The sequence below is a fragment of the Bison bison genome, unplaced genomic scaffold (assembly GCF_000754665.1).
Source record: "Bison bison bison isolate TAMUID 2011002044 unplaced genomic scaffold, Bison_UMD1.0 scf7180017864172, whole genome shotgun sequence".
NCBI lineage: Eukaryota > Metazoa > Chordata > Mammalia > Artiodactyla > Bovidae > Bison > Bison bison.
In genome coordinates, this window is record NW_011494744.1 from 2279452 (window position 1) to 2305075 (window position 25624).

Sequence of the window (25624 nt, forward strand, 5' to 3'; positions counted from 1 at the left end):
CTGTGCGACCCCATGGACTGCAGCCTACCAGGCTTCTCCGTCCATGGGATTCTCCAGGCAAGGACACTGGAGTGGGTTGCCATTTCCTCCTCCATCTCTCTAGTTGTGGCAGCACCAATTTCCTGGACACTTGACAAATAGGTAGCTGTCAAGTGGAGACCCTAGGATGGCCAAGTCCTGGTAGTGTAAAGATGAATGGGACTCAGTTCCCTGATTTCTGGTAGCTCACAGCCTAATGGTGAAGACAGACGTTGCTTTATGGTACAATTGCCTTACCTTTAAAAAGCTGCACAGTGAATTTGTGCTTTGAAAAGGAAAGGCATTCCCTAGTAGAATCTTGCTGTAAAGGGCCCCACTGTCGTCAGCATTTCAGGTTGACAAATCATTGTTGGCCACCCCGCTTGTTTCCAGTTACATGTCCCATCTGTCTGTCTCTTTATGTCAGATGTCTCTGACATCTTTCACTCAAGATACACCCACTTCACTCCTGAGTTCACTTGTCGTGTAACAGGCAGCCACAGGCTGGGCCTTTTATTTGGCTTTGGACATGTTAAAGTTCTTCATAGAAGTCCAAAAAATTGAAGTAAAAATGCATATGTTTTATAAATAAAGTGCACATACCCACATTCATAGACCTAAAAGAGAACTTCACACACACACTATATATATATATATATATATACACATACAATTGTCAAATAGTGATTAAGTGTTTTTTAACAGAGTTCATGGTGAAGTTCAAAATGGGTCATAGAATATCAAGGGAAATTTCTTATTTGATTCAAATGCTTTCTGACAGTAATAAGTGATGAATGTTTATACCATTTATAAATAACCTATTTTTGAGGAGACAGAATCAAGGTGAGTGGTTATCTTGTTTATAAAAAGATAACCTTTTCCACTTTTTTTCTTTTTAGAATAATAGTAACACATATGCATAGAAGAAAATTTGTCCCATACAGAAATATATAAAAATGGAAATCAATTCTTCTTCCTCATCCCACTTTATGAGCACTGTGCCCTCTTCAAAGATAGTCAACTAAATCATTTTTTGTTATACTTCTAAAAGTAGAATTTCATTAATAGGTTTAGATTGATGTATATCTGTTAAAAATTAAATGAGATTATACTACATGACATTGAAATCTGTAGTTTTCACTTAACAGAAATTTGAGATATTTTCATGTCAGCCCATACACATCTCGCTGTCATTGATGACTACCTAAAATTCCAATGTAGAGATGTGTTATAGCATGTACCCATTGATAGATGCTTCAGTCACTTGCAGTTTTTATTGTTTTTATAAAAACGATACTGCAGTGAACATCTCATCTATATAACTTTATAAACTTTGCAAATACAGTTCTCTATAAAAAATATAGATAGATGATAACGTAGAAGAATTTCATACACATGGCTGTATAATCCTACCAACAATTACAAATCTTTGCTTGAGTTTGACAGAGTGTGATACAGATCATATAATGTTAGACCTTGGAAGAGACTTGTGGTCACCCTCTCCAGCTTTCATGTTTCATAGAATCTGGAGTGCTTAACCAGTTTGTCTAAATGCTCTTTTGACATAATTTGTTGGTGTTAGAGTTGGGTTAGAATCAAAGTTCTCTGATCCCCTGACCCAGGATTCTTCTCACCATTTTATACTATTTTCCCACAAAATCAGTTACTTACAGATGCTAACATTTGACTTTTAATAATAGGTTTAGACTGTTGAAAAGTTAATGTTATTGTCTATCAGCCAGTGGTTTAGTATGTTTCTGTTGGAAATTGTAGATAAAATAGTCAGTTTCCAAATGCCACTAATTATTCTATTATTGTTTCTAATGTTTATTTTTAAATTATTTCAAGATAATATTTGTAAAATAGTTTTTTAAACTATAAAGAGGCAGACATTTGTGAGGTATAATCGTTATCAATATTGCATAGCTACAGAAGTTATACAGGTTCTGGTAGGGTTTAACTGAATGCTTCAACTTATCAGATGGAGTTTTTAAAGAATTCCTAGGCTTTCCTTTTAGTAGTCCTGAAATTTTTCAGGAAATCCTAAGGTCCTCCCCATCAGTGTTATTGAGATATAATTAAAATATAACATTGTATAAATTTAAGGTATACAACATAATGATTTTATATAGGTACATGTATAATCCTAAGGTTTTAAATACTACCCACTAGGTGTTATGATTAGTTTAAGTTCTGTTTCTGTTGTCTGTTTTCTTGTAGAATCTTTAGATGATTTGACTAATCTGGTGGTAAAGTTATTTTCTGAAGTAGAGAACAAAAATGTCCCGTTGCCAGAATTTCCTGAACATCCTTTCCAAGAAGAACATCTTAAAGTAAGTGCATGTATTGCTAGTATTTTTTTTTTCTGTTTTAAATTTATGGACATAACATATGCCTAGTTTGCCAAAGAGTACATAGAACATTTTAGAGGTTTCATTATTTATATGGTTTTTTATATTTGTCTGGGTAGTCAAATGAAATCAGTTTCACATATACTAGAGACATGTATCACCAAAAAGGTAACAATATGTTCTGATCTGTTCATGCTAAAAGTAGTTTTGGTAGCTATAACCTTGGCAGACTGTAGAAGCTGTTAAGCAGTGCCAGAAGGCAAGCGTCCAAATGTACCGAGCCGCATGGTCCAGGGGACCAAACATGGGCCTCATACCTGTAATGAAATCGCACTAAGAAAGAGCCCAGTCGTTTATTTCTGTTTGGTCAGTATGATTTTCTCTGGCAATTGATTCTCTCCTCAATTTGGGATTCCTCTGTGAAAATCAGGGTTGTTGTTGTTTGTTTTAAATCAGTATTCTAAATAGTTTGTAAATTTTTTTTCTTTTCAGTAGGATTTATACATAGCTAATCTTTTGTGGTTTGTTTTTTTCCGCCCCAGCAACTTTACAAAATAGTACCCATTAAGGATATTAGGAATCTTTATGTGACATTTCCCATACCTGACCTTCAGAAATACTACAAATCAAATCCCGGTCATTATCTCGGTCATCTCATTGGGCATGAAGGTCCTGGAAGTCTGTTATCAGAACTTAAATCAAAGGGTGAGTCTCTTGGGTCCCAGCTTATGAGGGTAGTACCCCATCTCCATCATTTTTTTTTTTTTTTTTTACTCTGGCTCTCATTTCTCCTAAATATTTCCCTGTGAAGGGATATTTTCAGATGAGACTAGAGTTTATGGGAGAGTGAGGTGATGGTTGTTAATATGCTTTTGTTTTTTCTTTGGGGTTTTTGTTTTTGTCTTTTTTCATAATTTGTTTTACCTTTTTGGTATTGAGCACTGAAGTTTAAGTATTTCAAAAGATATTTTGGCCCATGTTTTAAATAAGATAGAGGTTAAAAAAAGTAAATCTCATATTGTATATTATTTACCATCTCTATGAAATGAGCTGAAACATTTATCTACTCTTATCCATCAAATCCATCAAAGGGTGTATTAATACTAGGATCAATCAGTAGATTTCCAAGGTTCCTCTCCACTTAGACTCTGTATATAGCACTTAAGCACAGTAGTCTACTCTTGATTTGGGAAATGATTTGAGGAGTCCCAAGGAAAACTCCCAACCCCAAAAATTCCTTGAATCTTTTGCAGTGCCTGAAACTGCTTTTCTGAACTGATTTTTGCCCAGTCTTTTCTGCAGAATGCCCTTCTAGTCTCTTGGGAATATATAGAATTAATTTTTAAAATAAAATTCCTTGTCTTAAAAGAAGACACAAGCAATCACGTTGATTTCCTTTGAATGTTACAGGCTGGGTAAATACTCTTGTTGGTGGGCAAAAGGAAGGAGCCCGAGGTTTTATGTTTTTTATCATTAATGTGGACTTGACTGAGGAAGGATTATGTAAGTATTGGCCATTTTTGAATGAAAATTGATTTTTTATGATTAACTTTTATTAACTTATTTATGCTCTGGATCTGTTTTTTTGTTGTAAAGCTATAAAGACTTTAATTTATACCGTTTTATCTTTGGTAACTTGGCCTCCATTTCATGGGTGATTTTCCCTCCTTAACAACTAATCATTATGTTGCACTTATAAAATGTGTACTTGACTTTTTAGTTACTCATTTATTACCCCAAAGTCCCTTCTGTCACAAATCCCAGATCTTGGAAGGCCATGTATGTGGGACCCTAAACCTAGTCACAGGGAGGTGAGAAGTCCATTTCTAAGGGGGACCATTTCTCCTTACCTGACTTACCTTAGGAATAAGCTCCTTGCTTTGAAGGATTTGAAGACTGAATGTTTTTTAAGTGTGCACTTTTTTTCCAGTACATGTTGAGGATATAATTTTGCACATGTTTCAATACATTCAGAAGTTACGAGCAGAAGGACCTCAAGAATGGGTTTTCCAAGAGTGCAAGGTACTTTCTTTCACCAAAATTTCTCTCATGGAAAGTTTTCAAGAAACAAGTATATGTGAGTTTAAGGCCCAGTGAAATTTTTTAAGTTTTTATTGTTCCTAATTTAAACTCTAAAATTTTGAAATGCATAGTAGCTTTAGTTAAGGCCTAGTCTTAACTAGTCTGATTGGTTACCTGACGCACAATTAAGGGTTAAGGCATCAAGTAGCCTCTTTTTAGGAGGAAAAGGAAAGAAACAAATAGATTGATTTTCTGTCCCTGAGAAGAAAGCCAGGAGTTTCTTGAGCTTTTATGTATCAGTGTTTACTCCAGTTCTCTGTCTGAAGCTGTATCTAAAATTTGTATTGAACTCTCAAAGAAACAGTGAATTGTTATATATATTATTGTGTTCTTAAAAGTGATTTTATTGTTGTATGTAGGGAAAAGCCTGTCCTTTTCTTTCTTTTTTTGCATAAAACAAAAGGTATTTGTCTTTTAAATTTTTAAAGGCTTCTTTTAAGAGTTTTTTTTAAACATCTGCTTTAAGATCTATTCAAGACTGAAATGTATTTTGTTTAAAGGTATAATCTCTGTGAAACTTAGGACAGTAACTTCTAATCAGGCTACAGTTCTCTGAAAGGGTCAGTAAAATCATCATCTATGCAACTGATGAATCTCACAGGATTCCTTCACAGTTTTCCTGATTCTTTGACTAATAGTTTCAACAGTTTAGCCTATAGAATCATATTCTATATTTGTTATTTTCATTCGTGTTCTGTACATTTCTAAATCAAGCATAGCCATTTTTTCAGAAAGTGATAGTTATATATGGAGGAAAATAGGAGGCAAGCCAACCCCCACCTCCAAGGAAAAAAGTATTTCTAAATAACAGGTAACTTATATCTAATTGGATTAATTTTTCATTTTAGGACTTGAATGCTGTTGCTTTTAGGTTTAAAGATAAAGAGAGACCACGGGGTTATACCTCTAAGATTGCAGGAATATTACATGTAAGTTTATTGTTATTTTACTCTATACTTAGGCACATAGAGTGTTTCAGTGATCCTGTATATGTTACTTTCAGTACTATACAAATCATAAAAATTGAAGCTACAGTGTAAAACTTTAGACTTTGTAGCAACTAGTAAACTCTGATGTGAAGACATATTTAAAATCTTAATTTTCATCATCCTGAAAATCATCATCTGTAATATTTTCATTACATAGACATCATGCTTACTGGCTTTAAATATTTTTCAGTTCTACTATGTGTCATGTGCTACTTATGTGAAAGCTATAAATCACCCACTTTTCTCTGTTTCCATTGCTGTCACCCTAATATGAGCTACCTTCATTTCTTACCTGGATTACCATCATAGACTCTTAGCTGAATTCGTGTTTGCCGTCTCCCTAGCTTTAGTGTTTTTTCCCTGCCTCAATGATCTTTTGAAAACCCAAATCAGATTATTTCACTCCTCTGTGTCAAGACTTTCAGTGGTTTCCCGTCAGAGTTGAAATAGATCTAAATTTTTACCTGACCCATAATGACATCTGACTCCAGCCTCTCTCTGACAGAATTCCATATCACTCCCCCTCCCACCTCTCTCATTCCCATTCCACTCCAGCTATCCTGGCTCTTTGTCTAATCTTTAAGCCTTTAGTTTTTTCTTCCCTCTCAGGGCCCTGTCATTTGCTGTTTTTTTCTGCCTGGAACACTTACAGTCTTTGCATGGCTAGGTTCTTCTCGTTTGGGTCTCCACTCAGATGTCTCTGCTTTAGAGACACCTTCCCTGACCTCTCAATCATGACCCTGCCCCTTTTAAATTTTCTTTATAGCATCTTATCAGTATAATGACAGTATTTGTTTGTTTATTGTCCACCTCCCTCCCAGTTAGAGGACTTCCCTGGTAGCTCAGACAGTAAAGCGTCTGCCTACAATGCAGGAAACCTGGGTTCAATCCCTGGGTTAGGAAGATCTCCTGGAAAAGGAAATGGCAACCCGCTCCAGTATTCTTGCCTGGAAAATCCCATAGACAGAGGAGCCTGGTAGGCTGCAGTCCATGGGGTTGCAAAGAGTCAGACAAGACTGAGCGACATCACTTTCCTCCCAGTTAGAACATGAGCTCTTTATAGAACAGGGACGTCATCTATCTTACCTACCATTGTACCCACAGCAGCACCTAGAACAGTGCCTGGCACGGAGTAGAGTGTTCATTACGTACTTGTTGAATGAATGAATCAGTCTGTCTCAGTAAGTTCCCCTTACTAAAAAGCTTCTTCCACATTATTTTTCTTTAGTAACTAAAAATATAAGCCATTTTTCCTCCATAACAACTTTGTAAATGCTTGTCTGATTTCATTCATAGAAGTTAAAAAATTCTATTAAAATATATATACTTTATATTAAGAATCCTATAGATGCCAGCATTTAATCACCAAATTTCTTTTAATCGACACTCAATTTTTAGCTAGAGGTATTAGTTGTTCCCTGAAAAAATGTACTTTTGTTCTCTGTAATGTAAATTATTTGGGGATTAACTGTAAAATTATCCCACAATATGAAATTGCTTAAAGTGTGGTAAGAAAGAGAAAAGATTCAGAAATCTTTACAATGAAATAAAATTTAATTGGAGGGAAGAGGGGGGTGTAAAATAGAGGATTTTATGTGTTAAAGATCTGTTTGCTTTAATAAGTTAAACTGTATCATAGCCTTACACATTTTACTTTTGTATTTATTTTCCTTTTAAAAAGTATTATCCCCTAGAAGAAGTGCTCACAGCTGAATATTTACTGGAAGAATTTAGACCAGATTTAATAGAGATGGTTCTCGATAAACTCAGACCAGAAAATGTCCGGTGAGTCACTCTACAGATTTTACTGTTACATACTAGATTTTCAGTGATAGTTTGAATCCAAAAATTTGAAATTTTGAATAAAATGCTTTTAAACTTTTTATGAAGCATGATTACAAAAGTAGTATAATGAACCAATACCAAACTTCAGCAATCAGTACATGGCTAGCCTTTTTGATCTTTTCCCACACTTCACTCACCCTTCCTCCAGTCTTGATTATTTTAAGTCAGTATCTTGAAAACATGAAGATTCTTTTTTTTTTTTTTAAAAAACAACATAATCATAATTTCATTATGAATAAGATATAATAATAGATTGTCTTAATCTGGCTTCATCCTAACTCTAACTCCCAAAGGGTTGGCTCATTTATCTTGTTTTATAAGCAAGTGAGGACACCCTCTGTTTTTTTAAGTGAAAGTAAGGATTACAGTCTCAATGCTTCTGACTGGCCAGTGGTTAATCAGGAAACCAAAAATTGGAGGAGCTGTTAGGCTAACAAATATTTCTATTAGAGGAGGATCAGCCCTAAAGAGCTTATGAGCTACCACATGATATTTATGCCTTCAAATTGAATTTCATCTATATTTTCTAAAAGTCAAGAATAAAAGGTATACGTTTGGCGCATATTTTGCATTTTTTATTTTTCTCCCCTTTTGAGCACATATTTCCAGAATTCTGGGAACTTGGTGATTGAGTAAACATGTTTTTTGGACCAGTCGTTTTATGAATAAAATCAACAATCTGATAGAACTTTTTGAAAAAATCTTCTGACAAAACCGTTCTATCAGTCACTTTCCTAGCTACCATTGTTTGAACTTTTTCAGACATATCCTAGCAACAAACCGTAGAGAGACTAAATTAAAAGAAATATTATTGGTGGTTATACAAAATCGGTACATGTGGTAAAATGACATAAAACTGTACATACACATTGTACCAACAACAGTTTCCTGGTTTTGATATTATAATAGGTAAAATATAACCATTGAGGGAAGCTGGGTAAAGAGGATACAGGACCTCCCTGTACTATTTTTGCAACTTCCTAACTATAGAAGTATGTAACTATATCAAAATAAAACATTAAAAAAAATTTTAAGTATTTACAATAGCAACAAAAGCATAAAATATTTAGGAATTAATTTAATCAAAGATGAACAAGATCTCTACACAAAAAACTATAAAACAGTGCCAAGAGATATTTAAAGACCTTGTTCATAGATTAGGAGACTTGATTTTATTAAAATATCCATCCTCTCCAGTTTGATTCACAGACTCAATGTAATCACAATCAAAGTCCTAGTAGGCTTTTTTCCTTAAGTTATTGGTAAGCTGATTCCAGAATTCATATGGATCTACAAAGGACCTAGATTAGTTGGAACACTTCTACACAGAAAAAGAACAGTTGGAGGACTAACACTGCCAGATCTGAAAGCTTACTCTAATGCCATAGTACTTAAGATGGTTATAGTACTGTCATAAAGACAGACAAATAAATCACTGATTTTTGTACCTTTTTTCTTCCTCTGTTGTGTATCTTTAAAAAATATGATTTAATATCATGATATTGTAGAATTCGACTAGTAAGAGGATAGAATTTATCTAGTTGAATCCCTTTTAAAAAGTGATGAAACTGAACCCTGGAGACTTGCCCAATTTAGATCTTAACTGTGATTTTGGCAAGATCTCAAAGAGAGTCATGATATCAACCAGAATTTGTTTCTGATGGCCAGGTCTGTGCAGTTCCTACTAATTCTTTTTTTAATTCGTCACAGTTACCTGTGAAGCCTCTTCTCATTATCGGCTGTCTTCCCTCTTTTCTGTCTCAGGGATTATTTGCAAAGGTGTCATGAGAATTCATCCCTTGGGAATGATATTGCCTTTTAATGTCTATAGATTAATAATGTCAAGATTATTTCTGAATGGGTCCCATCAGCAGTGACCGCTATTCTTTCCTCTGAACACTTCTAAGTGGCTGACTTGAACTCAGCAGTCAGCATTCATTCTAGCCCACTGTTTCTTTTTCTTAGTATTGTAAGTTTCAGTATGAAACTAAAGGATCATTTTCTCTCATATTTCCAAGGATCCTATTGGTACCATGTACTGTGCTGTGCTGTGCTGAGTTGCTAAGTTGTGTCCGACTCTTTGCGACTCCATGGTCTGTAGCCCACCAGGTTCCTCTGTCCATGGGGATTCTCCAGGCAAGAATACTGGAGTGGATTGCCATGCCCTCCTCTGTTAGTACTGTATCAGTAGCCAATTCTTTGTAGATGAGATTAAAGAATAGCATTGCCCCCCTCCCCCACTAGGAAAAAACTCATCGAGACTAGGTTTGTTTTTATTATTATTAGCATAATTAGGTTTCCAGCAGATAGTCTAAGGTGCTGCAGTGTCCATGCCAGTTTTTCTCAGTTGTCTGCAGTTAAACATACTGTAGCTCTCTGTGGGGTACCTCAGTTACTGTGCCTTTCTTCTCCTAATTGAGGTCCTCTTGTGCTTCCACACTCTGATTTGTAGATTTCTGTATGTTTGACATGTGTCTAATCTGTCTCTTTTGTTATTTCCCCTTCATAATTTGTTCGAAAATATATACATAGTCTATCATTTTATTTCAGTTTTTAATTCCTCGATGATACGCTAACTCTTGGTCTCTCTGTTTGTTAGGCCAATATTTGGTATTTACCTAGTTTGAGGAGCCTCATGGTAACATTTCACCTGTTACCCATACACTTTACTTTGGTATCTAACTACGCAAATCTCTCAGGATTGTACCTAGTAAACTGCCCTTCTCCCCCTTCTTTAACTTCCTCCTCAACCTACATTGTCTGCTTCTTTCTGTGTCATATAGGCATCCTCTAGAACATTTGGCAGCTTTCCCTGAGTTTTTTCACTTTCTTGCTCAGAACTGAGTTTAAAGTTTCCTTGTTCCAGAAGGCAAGTCCACTGCTGAATGAATGCTCCAGTCTTCATAAGTTGTAATCAATCCCTTGTTCATTATTCTGATACATGGGGCTGTCATTCAGGGAAATCACAGCCATCTGTGTAATAAACTTTTGCAAAATCAAGCATCTCAGGGAAGAGAAGATGGGAGTACCACCTCTCTACCATCTAATTCTACTTCCTAACATATTTTTAGGTGTCTTCCTAATAATTAATCCATTCTTTCTTTGAGAAATCAGCAGGAGTGGAAGCAGTTTCTATGACTGAGTCTTAGCTGGCTCTGTCATGTATTGAGTGAATGTCCTTAAGAAACATCATGTACTCTTCATGTGGCCATGTGAGCTCTATATACATTACACGTACCCCTCATAAGGGATTCTCAAATTGCCAACATGGATACAATATCCGAACTCTTTCATCTGTCAGACCCTTGGATTCTTCTGTGTGTTTCTGTGGAACATATTCTTATTTAGCATGTTTTCTAGAACAGATAGTGGTCAGTGGCAGCTAGACCAGATCAGGAATACTGTAAACTAGAAGATTAAGTCAGTCGTTCTCACAGACAGGTGAGTCAGATTGCTTGTAATATTTACCCTGAAGCAAGTGAGAAAGCCAAGTCCAACTAGCCAGGTAGACTATTTTATCTAGAATGAATAAGAAGTAGACGGTGGTCCTGACCGTCAGGCACTGGAGTTGAGGCAATCCAGTGATGGGCAGGTGTTTGGAACACAGAGATTAGGATTCTGAAAATGAATGGGTGTTCAGTAGAGGGGAGTTTTGATTGAAAGGACTGGACTTTGAGCTGTGAGACTGACAATCAGAGACTGGAACCTAACCTCTGGGAGGATAAGTGAGAACAAGCAAGAATAGACATGAACCTAGTTGTCTGAACTGGGACATAAAGAAGCGAAACCAATAACAGGACTGACTACATGGCAAGCCTTCCGAGCTGTTGGCCTAGCACTCTACTGACACGATTCAAAAGGACTGCTCCCAGTCTGGCGTTGAGCCAGCTAGTTAGAGTGAAATGATTCTAACTTTGATAATTAAAAGGCAGCAACCTTCCCTAGGACAGGAGCTCCACTGGTACAGAGCTTCTTCTACTTCTTTGCTTATAATCTTCTGACATTTTACCTCTGCCTTCCCTCCCTAAACTGTTTTTTTCCCCTTCTCATTTCTCTTCTGTGAAGTTCCTACTAGCCCATCAGAGAAAGAAATGTTTTTCTTGGTCCTATCCCCATCTACCCTGGCAGCAGGAAGGCCAGTGTAAATATAATACATACAGTTAATTGATGATAGTGTCTGGCAGAAAAAAAAAAAAAAAAACAACAGTACAAATTAGCAAGTTACAATGAAAGAATGTTTTTAGTTTTTTTGGTTTTCTGAATGAGCCAACAAGTTTTCTTAGCCATTTTTGTAACCTTGGGCCTGAGCTGTTGCTAGGAAGGAGTACTTTGTTGTGCTTTTTTCAAAGACTATTTTTCAACTGACCTTTGTTCCTTTTATTTTTTCCCTAGCTACTCTTCTTTTAAGATTCTAGTCAATAGCATTCATAATAAGAATCTTCTTTGCAAGCAGTTTTTCACACCCAAAATGATGGGCTATAATCAAAGGGTAACAGAGACTGTGATCAGAGACTGCTGTACATACATAGCCATTTCACCCAAGCCTCATAGAACTTACTTGGTCTTAGAAGCCCAACACATTCTTGGACATTTATTCATATTTTCATGAGTCAGATTCTATAAATTTATATATACAACATGAATTTATAGGTTTTTTTTTCCATCTATTTCTAGGGTTGCAATAGTTTCCAAATCTTTTGAAGGAAAAACTGATCGCACAGAAGAGTGGTACGGAACCCAGTACAAACAAGAAGCTATACCAGACGAAGTCATTAAGGTAGGGTTAGCCCATCTGTGAAGAAGCCCGATGTGTGAGGGACACGCAAGAACATGAGCTCCCTGGATCAACCAATTCCCTGCCCAGAGTGTGGAGAGTCGTGGCCCAGCACTGTCTGTACCCTCCCAAGAGGCGTAAACAGGGAGGTAGAGAGCTGGAGCATAGGATTTACATGAAGAAATGACACTATAGCCATCTTCTCACATGTCTGTCAGACCAGCAGGGCAGACTTCAGCCTCACGCAGTCAAAGATCATTGGAGTTCAAAGTCCACAGGGATGCACAGGCACCAAGACAGGCAGGAAGAGATGGAAACAGGGAACCTGAAAGACAGATGCGAGGGTTTCTGAGAGCTCATGATCTTGCTCTGAACACACGTGGGGAGCGGTTTCTGGGATTCATACTGTCTTCACCTTAGGAGGGGCTATATTTTATGCCTCATATTGTATTATCCATACATGCAAGTAACTTAGTATAGCTGCAAGTTTAAGTCTTAGACTAACCACCGGTTGTCTGGCAGTTGTGGAAGTATGTCTCTGTGCAGGTTATTCTCTAGTTCTCTAAAGAGCTAGAGCAGATGTGATCTTCATACGTTAGCCTCCGCGTTCCATAGTCTCCGATTGTTCCTTCATGTCGGCTGATCATTTTAGAGATGTATAAAGAAGAAAGATAGATAAGTGTAAAACCTTGATTAGTTCCAGAGATTCCAACTCAAGTTTCATGAAAAGTCATTGCTAGATTTTGGAAGTAGCCTTTATATATAAGAATGCTGACATTTATTCCCTTATTGTTTGCCTGGATATTAAGCAAAGTGAGTGTTTTAAACCCTTAAATCAGATTCTAATCACTTTTGTTTGTGTATTTTTTCACTCTTCATCCAGAAATGGCAAAATGCTGATCTGAATGGGAAATTTAAACTTCCAATGAAGAATGAATTTATTCCTACAAATTTTGAAATTTTATCATTAGAAAAAGAAGCAACGCCATACCCTTCTCTTATTAAGGTAATATGTTAGAATCAGTGATATTAAAGTTAGGGGACAGACCTATTACTTGGAGGGGACTAGAGCGGTGGTTTCTTGCATTTGGTACTATATTGATTTAGGGGGCTCCCACCCCAGAGATAACAGAAGAGTTGCAGAGATAATAACTAAAAAAAATATTAAAAGGCTAAAAATGTCAAAACAAACAAAACTGCTGTAGAGCATAGACTCTAGGGAATTGTTTGCTTTGCAGAAAATAAAGTAGTAAGTCTGGACTATAATTCGTCTGTTAAAAGATATAACTCAGTGTTGAAAGCCTTTTTTCCGTGTTCACTGAAGACCCAATAAGGAAGTAGACTTACGCTGCATCATGAAACTTAAAGATAAGAAAGAATCTCTAAAGCCTGGAAGAGAGCATATCCAGGGGAAGCTGTTGGATTTCCTGCCCTTATAAACAATTCTTTCTCATTTTGAAAGAGTGGCTGTATGAAGTTGGTGGAGTTATAAGTCCGTGGAATGAATGATTGAGAAGGGGGTTTTCTTTCTCTAGATGTTCTTGTCATGTCATTATTTCACACCTTGGGTAGATTGTGTGGGAAAATGGATCAAATTATTACGGCACATCCTCTTTTCTAAACTTTAAAACTAACTTTTTATAAACTTACTTCCATAGACAAACATCTTTCTTTCCCTTCAAAAGACCTAACATTAAGTCATTGAGACAAGAGTTAGTGTTTAGGACTATGAAATTTATCTCAAGTAACTAGATTATTAGTGAGATAGTCACTTTTCTTTTAAAAATTAGATTTTAATGAGTTAAAGGTTGGGTTATTCAAAGAGAAAGCTTATTTACTTTTCCTAATTTTTTGTGTGTTTTAAATAGGCCATCTTAGCATAAAATAAGGAGAACACTAAACCGTTTATGTCTCTTCTCAGAGTTCCAAGGTAGTTTCAAGTGAACTCTAAGACTTTATATAATTTGGTATGAATGAGTGAGTGGAGAGTCGAGGGAGTGGCTTATTTATTCATCCTTGGCTGTATTAGTTATCCATTGCTGTATAACAAATTACTCTAACATTCAGCAGCTTAAAACCACATTTATTTTTTCTCATGCAGCTTCCAAGGGACAGGAATCTGGAAGTAGCTCTGTTGGGTAGTTCTGGCTCAGGGTCTCCCATGAGAGAGATGGTCAAGCTGTTGGATGGAACTTTGGTCGACTGAAGGCCCAACTAGGGCTGGAGAAGTCTCTTCCAAGTTCAGTTGTGTGGTTTGGGGAAGATCTTAGTTCTTTACTACATGGGCTTCTCCATAGAGTTTCTTGACACAGCAGCTGGCTTCCCCTAAAATGTGAGATCCAAGAGGGAAAATGAGTGATCGAGATGGAAGCCACAGTCTTTTATAATCTAATCCCAGAAGTATCATACCATCACATCTTCCGTATTCTGTTGGTCAGAGACCAGCCCTGGTCTAGTGCAGGAGAGAGGACCACACAAGGGTGTGAATTCCTGCGGGCTGGGATCCACGTGGCCCACGCTGGAGGCTGGCTGCTGGCTGCCTTATACCCGCCCCCCAAGGACTCCTGCATCTGCCTCCTAGTGTCGAGAAAGATAGGGACAGGATAGTTGGTGTTGGTTTCTCCTGTCTGTCTCTTCCTCCACTGGGTCCCCATCTCTTTGACCCAGGGTGAGATAAGAGGGTAATTTCTCTCTGCTGCTAGAGTTACCAGTCATCTTCTCCAGCTTCCCATCCTGTCTCTTGGAGAGTGCTTCAGAGCCATGGGACAGTAGCCTCTCCAGAACAAAACTCAGCTGTTGCCTCTGTCCTCCTCCTCTTGAAGAGAGATTTGATTGAAGATTTTTGTCAAATGTGCCTATATTTCCCTAAATATATTGTGTTTCCATCACAGGATACAGCTATGAGCAAACTCTGGTTCAAACAAGATGATAAGTTTTTCTTGCCCAAGGCCTGTCTCAACTTTGAATTTTTCAGGTATGTAAAATGAATCTAGCTACAAAGCTTCCTATAAAAGTCAACATTTCTAAAAGTCTTCTTTGCTTCCTTAAGTACCTATATCTGGAAATAAAAGGAATTAGAATTATTTAGCATAGACCAGGAAAGGCTGCATCTTCTGTTAAATGGTATTTTAGGAGCCAAGGTTGTTAATTCTTCTTTTCCTTTGAGGAGTACACTCTTCAACTGAAATGATTTATGTTAGCTATTAGGAGGATCTTCCTAACCTTGAGGATTTTGAATCTGGGAAGGCTGTAGATTCACCAGAAGTTCACTGAAAAAAAAAATGGAATAATCCAGGGTGGTTTTTTGTTATGGTTTTGGTTTTGTATTCCTAGAGCTTGCCCAGAAAAAGAGGTAGTAGTTATTAAATGATCTTGAGTCTCTTCCAGTCCTTTAATTGTCTGGAGCCCTTAGATATTGCATTCTCTATTTCTGACTTGGTAGAAGATGTTTAGTAAAATTTATGAATAATGCTACTGTTGCAGTGATTCTTCAATATAAATCTTTAGTTCATCTCTGTCTTCTTTATTTGTGTGATAATGTTATCATTCAATTCAAATTTTACTCTGAGTCTGTACTCTGTAATTTTATATTTCTAAAATTCAGTGGTCTGTGTTTATTTTTTTTTAAACCCCTATCATCATCTAATAATGTTCACTATGATGATCAACTTTTTCATTAATTTTTGTTTGATTTGCTTGGCATCAAATTAAAGCTGAGATGTATTTTAAATGTTTCAGAAGAAGGAAAAAGAATCTCTAAGTAGAATGTTAATAGTTCACCAACAAGTATGTTGAGATTGTAGTGATAGCAACATTGTTTATTTATAGCGTGAGATTCATAGATTATCTAGAGCTGCACAGAGATTATTGCTTTTTTTTTTTTTAATATCAAACCTGGACTTTCTGATTATGGCTTACTATTGGCAGAAAATATTACAAAGCTGGTTTTAGTTTTTGATAGTTAAAAGTGATATTTTTTTAACACTCTAAGCAGCTTGCCACACTTTGCCATTTGGCTTCAGAATATTTTTGAGAGACCATTTGACATTTTTGCATTCTCTAAGGAAATGGCAACCCACTCCAGTGTTCTTGCCTAGAGAATCCCAGGGACGGGGGAGCCTGGTGGGCTGCCGTCTATGGGGTCACACAGAGTCGGACATGACTGAAGCGACTTAGCAGCAGTAGCAGCAAACTTCCAGCATAGTTCTCAGAATTAAAAATGTCTGCTTCTCACCAATCCGTCTTGGTGTTCTGGTCCCTCTAGAGGTAAACACTGTTAGGTTTCTTGTACATTCTTATAGAAATTTTCTGTTTGTATGTATCCTTTTAATCTTTTCAGAAATAGGATAGTATCATGCATACATATAGTTTTTAAAACTCTGTGACCCATATTTAAGCACATAATATCTGGTTACAAAATAACATGTTTTAAATTAACAAGTGAACCAGGATTTAAGCATTCCACCGGAATCATGTTCTCTTTTAAAAGTTCATTTAGGTCTCTCTCCAGTTCACCAGCAAGGCTGGTATTTCAGAACACTTCTTGGAATTGTGTTCTGAGCTTTAGCCCTGTGGCTTTGAACTCCCAGATCTGGCTTTTCACTTCCACCTACGGGTGGCGGTGGGGACAAGCCCTCTTGAGGATTCTGTCCTGTTTTGGTGCTTTGCTTTTGTGAGTTGTGCCAGTAAGGTTTCTGAACTGCTATTTGCCTAAAGAAGGAAATTGTCATTGTGTATAATAAATACTTAAAAAACGAAATGACAGAGTACTATTTAGATTTGCCAGGTGGAGAATGTTTGTATAGCTTTATGATTTTCTCTTTGATATTAATTTCTCTGGGGCTAAGCATTTTACCCCTATTTTACTTCATTATCAGCTTTTGATGAAATTGTTGCTTTGCTCTCAGTGCATTGGTTATATTTACTGTGCTATGGATAAAATGAAACTTATAATTTGCTGCCAGACAAACTAAGCCAAGAGGCTGCCTCAGGTCCTTTGCACTGGCTGTTTCCTCAGACTGGAAAGTTCTCCATTGAGATATCCCCAGAAGCTTGCTCCTTTGCTTCTCAGATACAGATGTCACCTTATCAAAGAGGCCTTGATTAGCAATTTTATAGAAATCAGTAATCTTCCTGTCCCACCTATCACTCCTTTTCCTCTTACCCTGCATAATTTTTCTCCATAACACCATCACCACCTGATGTATCATATTTAAATGTGTTATTTGCTTCCTCCAACTAGACTCTAAACTCTGTGAGGTCAGGGACTCTGCCTGACTTGTTCCTTTATCTCCAGTACCTAGAGGAGTGCGTAACATTGTAGTAAGAATGTAGTACATGTTTGTTGAATGAAGGAACCTTTTACTTGCTTGTCATAAAGGTAAGCAGTGTCACATAGTCAGATGAATAGGTCATTTGACTTAAATCCAAATCCTAACTCTGTTGCTACCAGACCAGGTGACATGAGGAAAATGATCTTTCTTATTTGAGAAATGAAGATTTAAAATTAGGTGGTCTTTGCAGTCTTGCACTCTGTAATTGTTTCCTCTCTCTTGTTGCAGTTTCTCACTTAAAAATTTCCCTGTTTTATATTTTAAAAATTTCCTATGTTAATATTTTTTTCCTGGTTCTGGCTGCAATTATACGATGGATATTATCTATTCCTTTACTGACAGTGTTCTAGTCTGTTGGTTTAGGTGGAAACTCAGAGATACGCTAACATTTTCACAGGTGTCAGTTTTTCTCTTTCAAGTCTCACTTTGTCTCTTTGAAGTTTATGTAATCATAGCACAAAGTTCTCAGTCTCATCCTTCTGTCCACCGTGAGTGTGTATGGCTTGCTTAGAGGAAGAAACAGGATGTGCAGATGCTGTGTCAGTCAGCAGTGTCGGCCATGCCTTTTCCTACCAGCCTAAACGTAGACATGCATTTTGCCCTGTTCCTACTCCTCACCTACCCCGTGTTTCTAACTTGTCAGTTCTACCATGCCATCTGGGGTAATACTTCCTTTTCCCTCTTCACTACTACCAGTACACATGGCATATTTCAAGCTTCTTTGTTAGACATCTTGTTGTTGTTGTTGTTTTTACTCATGAGAAGAGACAGATTCAAGAATTCAAAGCGTATCTTCAGGAAGTTGTTTTAACCAGTTCCTTGATCCATCTCGAAAGGCCGTATCACATTGGGAAGTAATAAATCAGCTATTTTACTGTCAACATTTTCTTCCAGCCCATTTGCTTATGTGGACCCCTTGCACTGTAACATGGCCTATTTGTACCTTGAGCTCCTCAAAGACTCACTCAACGAGTATGCATATGCAGCAGAGCTAGCAGGCTTGAGCTATGACCTCCAAAATACCATCTATGGGATGTATGTAAGTACCCACGTCTTAGAGCCTTCCACTCATCAACATTTTTTATATTGATTTGATGGAAGCATTTTTGATTGAGGGTATGAGTTTAATTTCTTTTTAAAAAATCTTTGTGGCTAATCATATTTTCTTATTTAATTTTTAAGTTAGCTCTTAAGTATTCAGCAATACACCATTCATATTATGCAAATTTTCCTTGATTTCTTTTTTTTTGAACATCTTTCATCAGATCATCATATTTTTCTCCTCAAAACAAAATTGGACCCTGATTTAGGTTTAGATCTCACCCATTCCATATCTGAAGTCTTGGTCTTTGACAATAGAGAATGAAGTCTTCCTGCCATTGTAAAACAGAAGGTTGGCTTATACTATTTCCCTAGAAATTCAGATCATGAGGCTGCATATTCATACTCTTCAGTCATGTTTCTTCATTACCATGCCACTGCTTGAGGTATCAAAGCATTTCTTTTGTTTTTCTTTTTGTTAGTCGCTACATTTATGCTGATCCTCTCCATTGCAACATGACATACCTGTTTATCAGGTTATTGAAGGATGATTTAAAAGAGTATACATATGCAGCACGCCTCTCAGGTTTGAGCTATGGCATTGCATCAGGAATGAATGCAATACTTGTAAGTAAAATGAAACCAAAGAAAAGGCGTCACACCGTTTAAGCATTATGTTGAGCTTGGGAAGACTATTAACTTCTGCATTTTAAACCAAGAAGATTGATGGTTTTTTCCTTGCACCTTTTTAATGATTGGAGAACTCAAGTTAGTATTAGTTCCACTAACAAACGGTTTAGTAGAGTTTAGTGCATTTTGTGAACATGTATGTGTGCTACATTTATTTGCATGTTCTTCTGCTTGAAACATTTAACATATTAATCCTGAAAGCATGTTGTTCTTCCCATGTATTTGAATATATTATCATCTGTAAGTGAAAGATACCTGTAGTTGCTGTTGTGGTGCTCAGTTTTACTTAAAGCTTCTTTGTTGTTGTTTTTCTTTCTGTTGACAGTAGTAGTAAGTTCCTGTGTTCAAACACATCTGACATGTTTGTTTAATTTATTTTGTAGCATTAACTACTTTTAAATGTGTTTTAAAATAAGGATTATTAAATGCATCGCAAGAAGTAACTAGATCCTTTCTATTGAAATCATTTCTCTTATGTTTCCAAACTTACACCTCATTTCCAAATTAACACCCTTCTCCTGGCACACATTCATCTTCACTTTTCTTGAAAATGTATGCTTCCGTAAAAACTAAAATGAGAGCATGTGCTGTGTGCTCTAATTCTATACAGAAGGTCTTAGGTTTTTTAAATTTTATTTGCAGTGACTTTTTTTTTTCTTCACACAAGTAACTTTTCTGGTAGTTTCTGTTTAATGTATAAGAACGTATGTAACTTAACCATTTTCAGAGACCAGGGAAATTTGGAGCCCAGAGAACAAAGTAAAACTCAAATAGGGAAGTAGTAATCTATGGCTTGCTTTTCTGTTGACTTTTAGTAGCATATCACCATTCAGTTAATCACTTTCATCTGTGACAGAGTGGGCCTCCTGCTAGTTGTCAGTCTAGTTCCCACAGTTCCTGATGTACTCTCCATGGTCAGTGACCTTCACTCTTGCTGAGGTTCTTGCCTATCAGTTTTCATCAGGTAGAGACTTCCAGAGATACTCTAGCTGCAGCGTATCTCTACTGCTGTGGGTGCCACCATGTGGCAACATAACTGTAGGAATTAGGCTTTCCCTACTTTTCAAAATGTTATGGTTTCAGAGACTATTAAATTGTCCTCAGGCAAACTCCAGGTGGTATATACCGGGAATCCTTACTTCACCTCTGTTTGCCAGTGGCTTTTGGTGCGTCAGCAGAGCTCATTAAACAAGCAAGTGGTGTGGCACATGGGCCCTTGTTGGGCAGGTCAGGGCAGCTCAGGGCAGGAAAAGTGGCAAAATGCCGCACAAGACAAAATTGGGACTGCCTGATTTCTTAAAAGATGATTTTTCAAAATATTTAACTATAAACACTTTGGGGGCATATCTCATAGTTTGCTAGACAACATTCCCCTATGATGTTTACCTTCTTAACACACCAATAAAAACCTTAAGCCTGCCATTCCTTAGAAATTCTTTTAGAACATTAAACTTAAAATACTTTCTATAATTAATGTGATTTAATGAGAACTTGAATTTTGATGATACAGTGCATGCTGCCATAGTTTGGCACCAGGTAAGTTTTCTTATTGTTTTTGTTTAGGAAAAGCAAAAATATGCTTTTGGGTCTTAGTAAATAAAGATGATTAATGTTATCTTCCTAAATGTTAAGCTATATTTATAAGAAAGGAATTTCATTAAATTTGTTTTATTTTTATTTTGATACACCTGGTTTGGGGACTTCCTAAATGTTTAAAAGTCAAATTTAAGTTGTTTCATGGTATTTTTAGATTTTTAATATCCTGAACTCTTTCTGTAGCTCTCGGTGAAAGGTTACAATGACAAGCAGCCAATTTTGCTAAAGAAGATCATTGAGAAAATGGCTACCTTTGAGATTGATGAAAAAAGATTTGAAATTATCAAAGAGGCAGTAAGTTTTCTGAACTTATTTTTATTTTTTTAATTCATCAGGTAATATTGCCATGTTATGAACATTTTTGAGAAGGAGGTGAGGAGGAAAAGAAGCATTCATAACTCTGTATCAATCATTTCATTCTATCTTTGCTAGATCCTATATTTTTCCCAGAAAGAAAGCCTGGGAAAGTCTAGTGAACACCTGGCCCCCTTCTCTATAGGGCCTAAGAGCTAGGACAGCACTTTCTTTCAGAAGGGAAACTGAGGTAGACCTAGTAGCTTTCAGGGACTCCTTGAAGATTTTAAGATTTCAACCTCCATTTAAGAAGAAACTTGATTCTACAGGCTGGGACTTCAGCCTGACATGATAGCCTTGTCACATTAGGGCAGACTATTTAGGCTTGCTGTATCTTCCACTTAAATTCAACTCATGGCTGGCCCAGTAGTGGATATATGGGATGTATAGCTGCTTTAAAAGCCAAACTATGACCTTCATTGAACACTCAGAGAAATTATCATCAATTTTCAAATGAAGATTCAGTAGTATATATATATACACACACATAGCCATGTTTCTTGATTAGGCTTTGGGGGTGACCTTGTAGTGAAGAATTAGAGGATGCCAAGAGATGGAGGCTCTGAAAACTGGGGATAGCTTCTGAGGGATGAATGAGGTCCCACAGTCAAGGCTGTACACATGAAGGAAGTACATGTCCGATGCTGGGGGTAAGGGAGCAGGCTAGACAAAGGGAAAGCATGCTCTTTAAGGATCAGAGGGGAATTTGTCTAATCACATAACTTCAGAAAGGAGGAAGCCAATATCCCACATCCCAGTAGCACACAATTTATGCAAATTGAAGTTTGATTATAGCTGCTCTTTTGAAATGATTTTAAAAGGATGGGATAAAATTAACAGACCCCTGTCTTCCTTCACTAGTATATGCGATCTCTTAACAATTTCCGAGCTGAACAGCCTCATCAACACGCCATGTACTACCTCCGCTTGCTGATGACTGAAGTGGCCTGGACTAAAGATGAATTAAAAGAAGCCTTGGATGGTGAGACTCTTTCTACTTATAGCTTGATGCTTTCTTCATTGTTTTCTAAAATTATTTTGGTGTATGCTATTACCTGCTGTTTGTGCTTTCTAATAACTTATAGTTCCATTAAAGAAGCCAACTGTGTATACTTTCTTTCTTTTTTTTTTTTTTTAACAAAAACAGAGGTAGCCTTTGAAATGGCTTTTGTATTCAGGCAGCTTAACCACATTTGCTGTTTTCAACATGGACCCACAACAGTTAGTTACTACTATTCATAGATTTCTGCAAATGACAGTGTTTTGACCCAAGAATTTGCCTTGTTAATATTGAAGTTTTCAGAAAAGGAAAAAGGGCTGAGCTTAAAAGCCTTATCACATAGAAAGAATGCTTCAGTATCTGTAGATCTATTCAGTTTGGTAAAAAAATGGAAACTATGTAAATTAGCCTAAAGAGTTATCTTTTGTTGCTTTTTTCCTAAAATCTTAAATCTAATTTTCAGAGGTTTTGCCTGAAAGTCCTTGATTCCTCAAGGGCAGTGAATTATGCCTTCCGTTTGTTCTTTTTATTTAGTATTTATATTATGCCCTCAGTGTGTGTCTAATGAATGTCTATTCAATGGAATGAAATTACTTTCAGGGTTTTACTGGAAAGAATGTAGACTGATATCATCCTTTATTGTTGTTTTATCTTTTCCTCTTCTCAGCATTGCGCTACCAATTAATCTTCCTTCCTACATGCTCAGTAATAAGAAAAAAGAATACTGTTGAATTTTTAATAATCTTTTATGACAAATCCTTACTTATTATGTATCACTGTGCCTTTGATGTCTTCAGTGACAAGTCAAGAGCAAAGTATTGAAGGTCATTATTTTATTGGTTGCCTCAGGCACTGGGTAGGCATATAGATTATAAAGTTCATTAACTAGAACAGCATTTACTGACTGCCTGTGTACCAGGTAACAGATTGCAGGTGCTTGAGATTTAAAAATGATCAGTTAGGTGTAGCTGGGGTTTCTTGGGTCAAGGCTCTCCAGTCTAGTGGCAAAGCATAAATGTAAGCAGGTTATTTTTGTAGAGGCAAAGAGACTGAGTGCTGAGAGGGTCTAGTGAAAGGGCCTTCTAGGGCAGTGCAGTGGAGTGGAATGCATATGGACTTTGGAATTAGGCCAAGATTCAAATGCAGCTTTGCAGCTTACTAGGTTAATGACTTTGGACAAGAAATTTAAATTCTCTTAAGTTTAGTATCTTCACCTTTTCCCGCCTTGGCCACTGTGCAGCTTGTCGCCTGACCAGGGATTGAACCTGAGCCCTTGGCAATGAGAGTATGCAATCCTAACTACTAAACTGCCAAGGAATTCCAGTTTTCTCACCTTTAAAATGGGAATAATAGCATATAATTTACAGTTTATAACATCTATAAAGTGCCTGATGCATACATACATAGTAAGCACTTGTTAATTCCCTTCCTATGTCTGTCTTTAAATTTTAATCACTAGCATTAGCATCCATTGTAACATTTATTAGCATAGCGTCCTAACGGAAAAGGGACAACTCTTCTTTACTGAAGTTCAGTTCAGTTCAGTCGCTCAGTCATGTCCGACTCTTTGCGACCCCATAAACTGCAGCAACGCCAAAGCCTCCCTGTCCATCGCCAACTCCTGGAGTTTACCCAAACTCATGTCCATTGTGTCGGTGATGGCCATCTAACCATCTAACACCAAATTAGTGGATAAAAGTTAAGTAAGGACAAGATATTTGTATAGTCTCGAAGTATTTCCTCCAAAATAAGTATTTTAATTATAATGGGAAAAGTAGGCATTGGTGGGGTGGCTTTTCCTAGTTGCTTGAAAAGTATACATTAGTTACTTAATTACAACCAAAAGATTAAAGTGGTTCAGGACTTATAGGATAGACATCTGGCACACAACATCATAATGAGGTGATCGATGTTTTCATCATCTGTATTACAGCATGTCAGCATCATGTGCCCCGATATGAGAAGACACATTACCTCTCGGGTGTTCTTCTTAAGAGTACATAAATCCAATTTAATAATTGAGTTATTAAAGCCCCAATAAAGGGCATTCTGTAAAACGAGCAGTACTGCTCAAAAATCTTAAGGTTGTGAAAGACAAAGAGAGACCAAGGCACTGTTAAGGATGGGAGGAAACTAAGGACTCATGACAACTAAATGCAGGGTAGGATCGTGGATTAAATCCTGAAACAGAAAAGGGTTCAGTTCAGTCGCTCAGTCGTGTCCAACTCTTTACAACCCCATGAACCACAGCACGCCAGGCCTCCCTGTCCATCACCAACTCCTGGAGTTCACCCAAACTCATGTCCACTGAGTCGGTGATGCCATCTAACCATCTCATCCTCTGTCGTCCCCTTCTCCTCCTGCCCTCAATCTTTCCCAACATCAGGGTCTTCAGTGAGTCAACTCTTCACATCAGGTGGCCAAAGTATTGGAGTTTCAGCTTCCACATCAGTCCTTCCAATGAACACCCAGGACTGATCTCCTTTAGGATGGACTGGTTGGATCTCCTTGCAGTCCAAGGGACTCTTTAAGAGTCTTTTCCAACACCACTAGTTCAAAAGGGTTCAGTTCCATTCAGTTCAGTCACTCAGTTGTGTCCGACTCTTTGCGACCCCATGAATCGCAGCACGCCAGGCCTCCCTGTCTATCACCAACTCCTGGAGTTCACTCAAACTCATGTCCACTGAGTCAGTGATGCCATCCAGCCATCTCATCCTCTGTCATCCCCTTCTCCTCCTGCCCCCAATCCCTCCCAGCATCAGAGTCTTTTCCAATGAGTCAGCTGTTCACATGAGGTGGCCAAAGTACTGGAGTTTCAGCTTTAGCATCATTCCTTCCAAAGAACACCCAGGACTGATCTCCTTTAGGATGGACTGGTTGGATCTCTTTGCAGTCCAAGGAACTCTCAATTGTCTTCTCCAACACCACAGTTCAAAAGCATCAATTCTTCAGTGCTCAGCTTTCTTTATAGTCCAACTCTCACATCCATACATGACTACTGGAAAAACCATAGCCTTGACTAGACGGACCTTTGTTGGCCAAGTAATGTCTCTGCTTTTGAATATGCCTTCTAGGTTGGTCATAACTTTCCTTCCAAGGAGTAAGCGTCTTTTAATTTCATGGCTGCAGTCACCATCTGAAGTGATTTTGGAGCCTGCAAAATAAAGTCTGACACTGTTTCCACTGTTTCCCCATCTATTTCCCATGAAGTGATGGGACCAGATGCCATGATCTTCGTTTTCTGAATGTTGAGCTTTAAGCCAACTTTTTCACTCTCCACTTTCACTTTCATCAAGAGGCTTTTGAGTTCCTTTTCACTTTCTGCCATAAGGGTGGTGTCATCTGCATATCTGGAATTACTGATATTTCTTCCAGCAATCTTGATTCCAGCTTGTGTTTCTTCCAGTCCAGCGTTTCTCATGATGTACTTTGCATATAAGCTAAATAAGCAGGGTGACAGTATACAGCCTTGACGTACTCCTTTTCCTATTTGGAACCAGTCTGTTGTTCCATGTCCAGTTTTAACTGTTGCTTCCTGACCTGCATATAGG

The 25624-nt window shown here is 37.4% G+C and overlaps 1 protein-coding gene across 1 annotated transcript in view; it reads left to right on the forward strand.

Moving 5' to 3' along the window:
* Nucleotides 1–25624, forward strand: part of IDE (insulin-degrading enzyme) — a 92119-nt gene that overhangs the window by 52928 nt on the left and 13567 nt on the right. The window contains 12 exon segments of the mRNA XM_010842200.1: nucleotides 2239–2351; nucleotides 2912–3074; nucleotides 3780–3872; nucleotides 4300–4391; nucleotides 5300–5380; nucleotides 7122–7225; nucleotides 11960–12062; nucleotides 12943–13065; nucleotides 14951–15033; nucleotides 18287–18431; nucleotides 20903–21013; nucleotides 21935–22055. Of these exon segments, the coding sequence (XP_010840502.1) occupies nucleotides 2239–2351; nucleotides 2912–3074; nucleotides 3780–3872; nucleotides 4300–4391; nucleotides 5300–5380; nucleotides 7122–7225; nucleotides 11960–12062; nucleotides 12943–13065; nucleotides 14951–15033; nucleotides 18287–18431; nucleotides 20903–21013; nucleotides 21935–22055 (1332 nt within the window).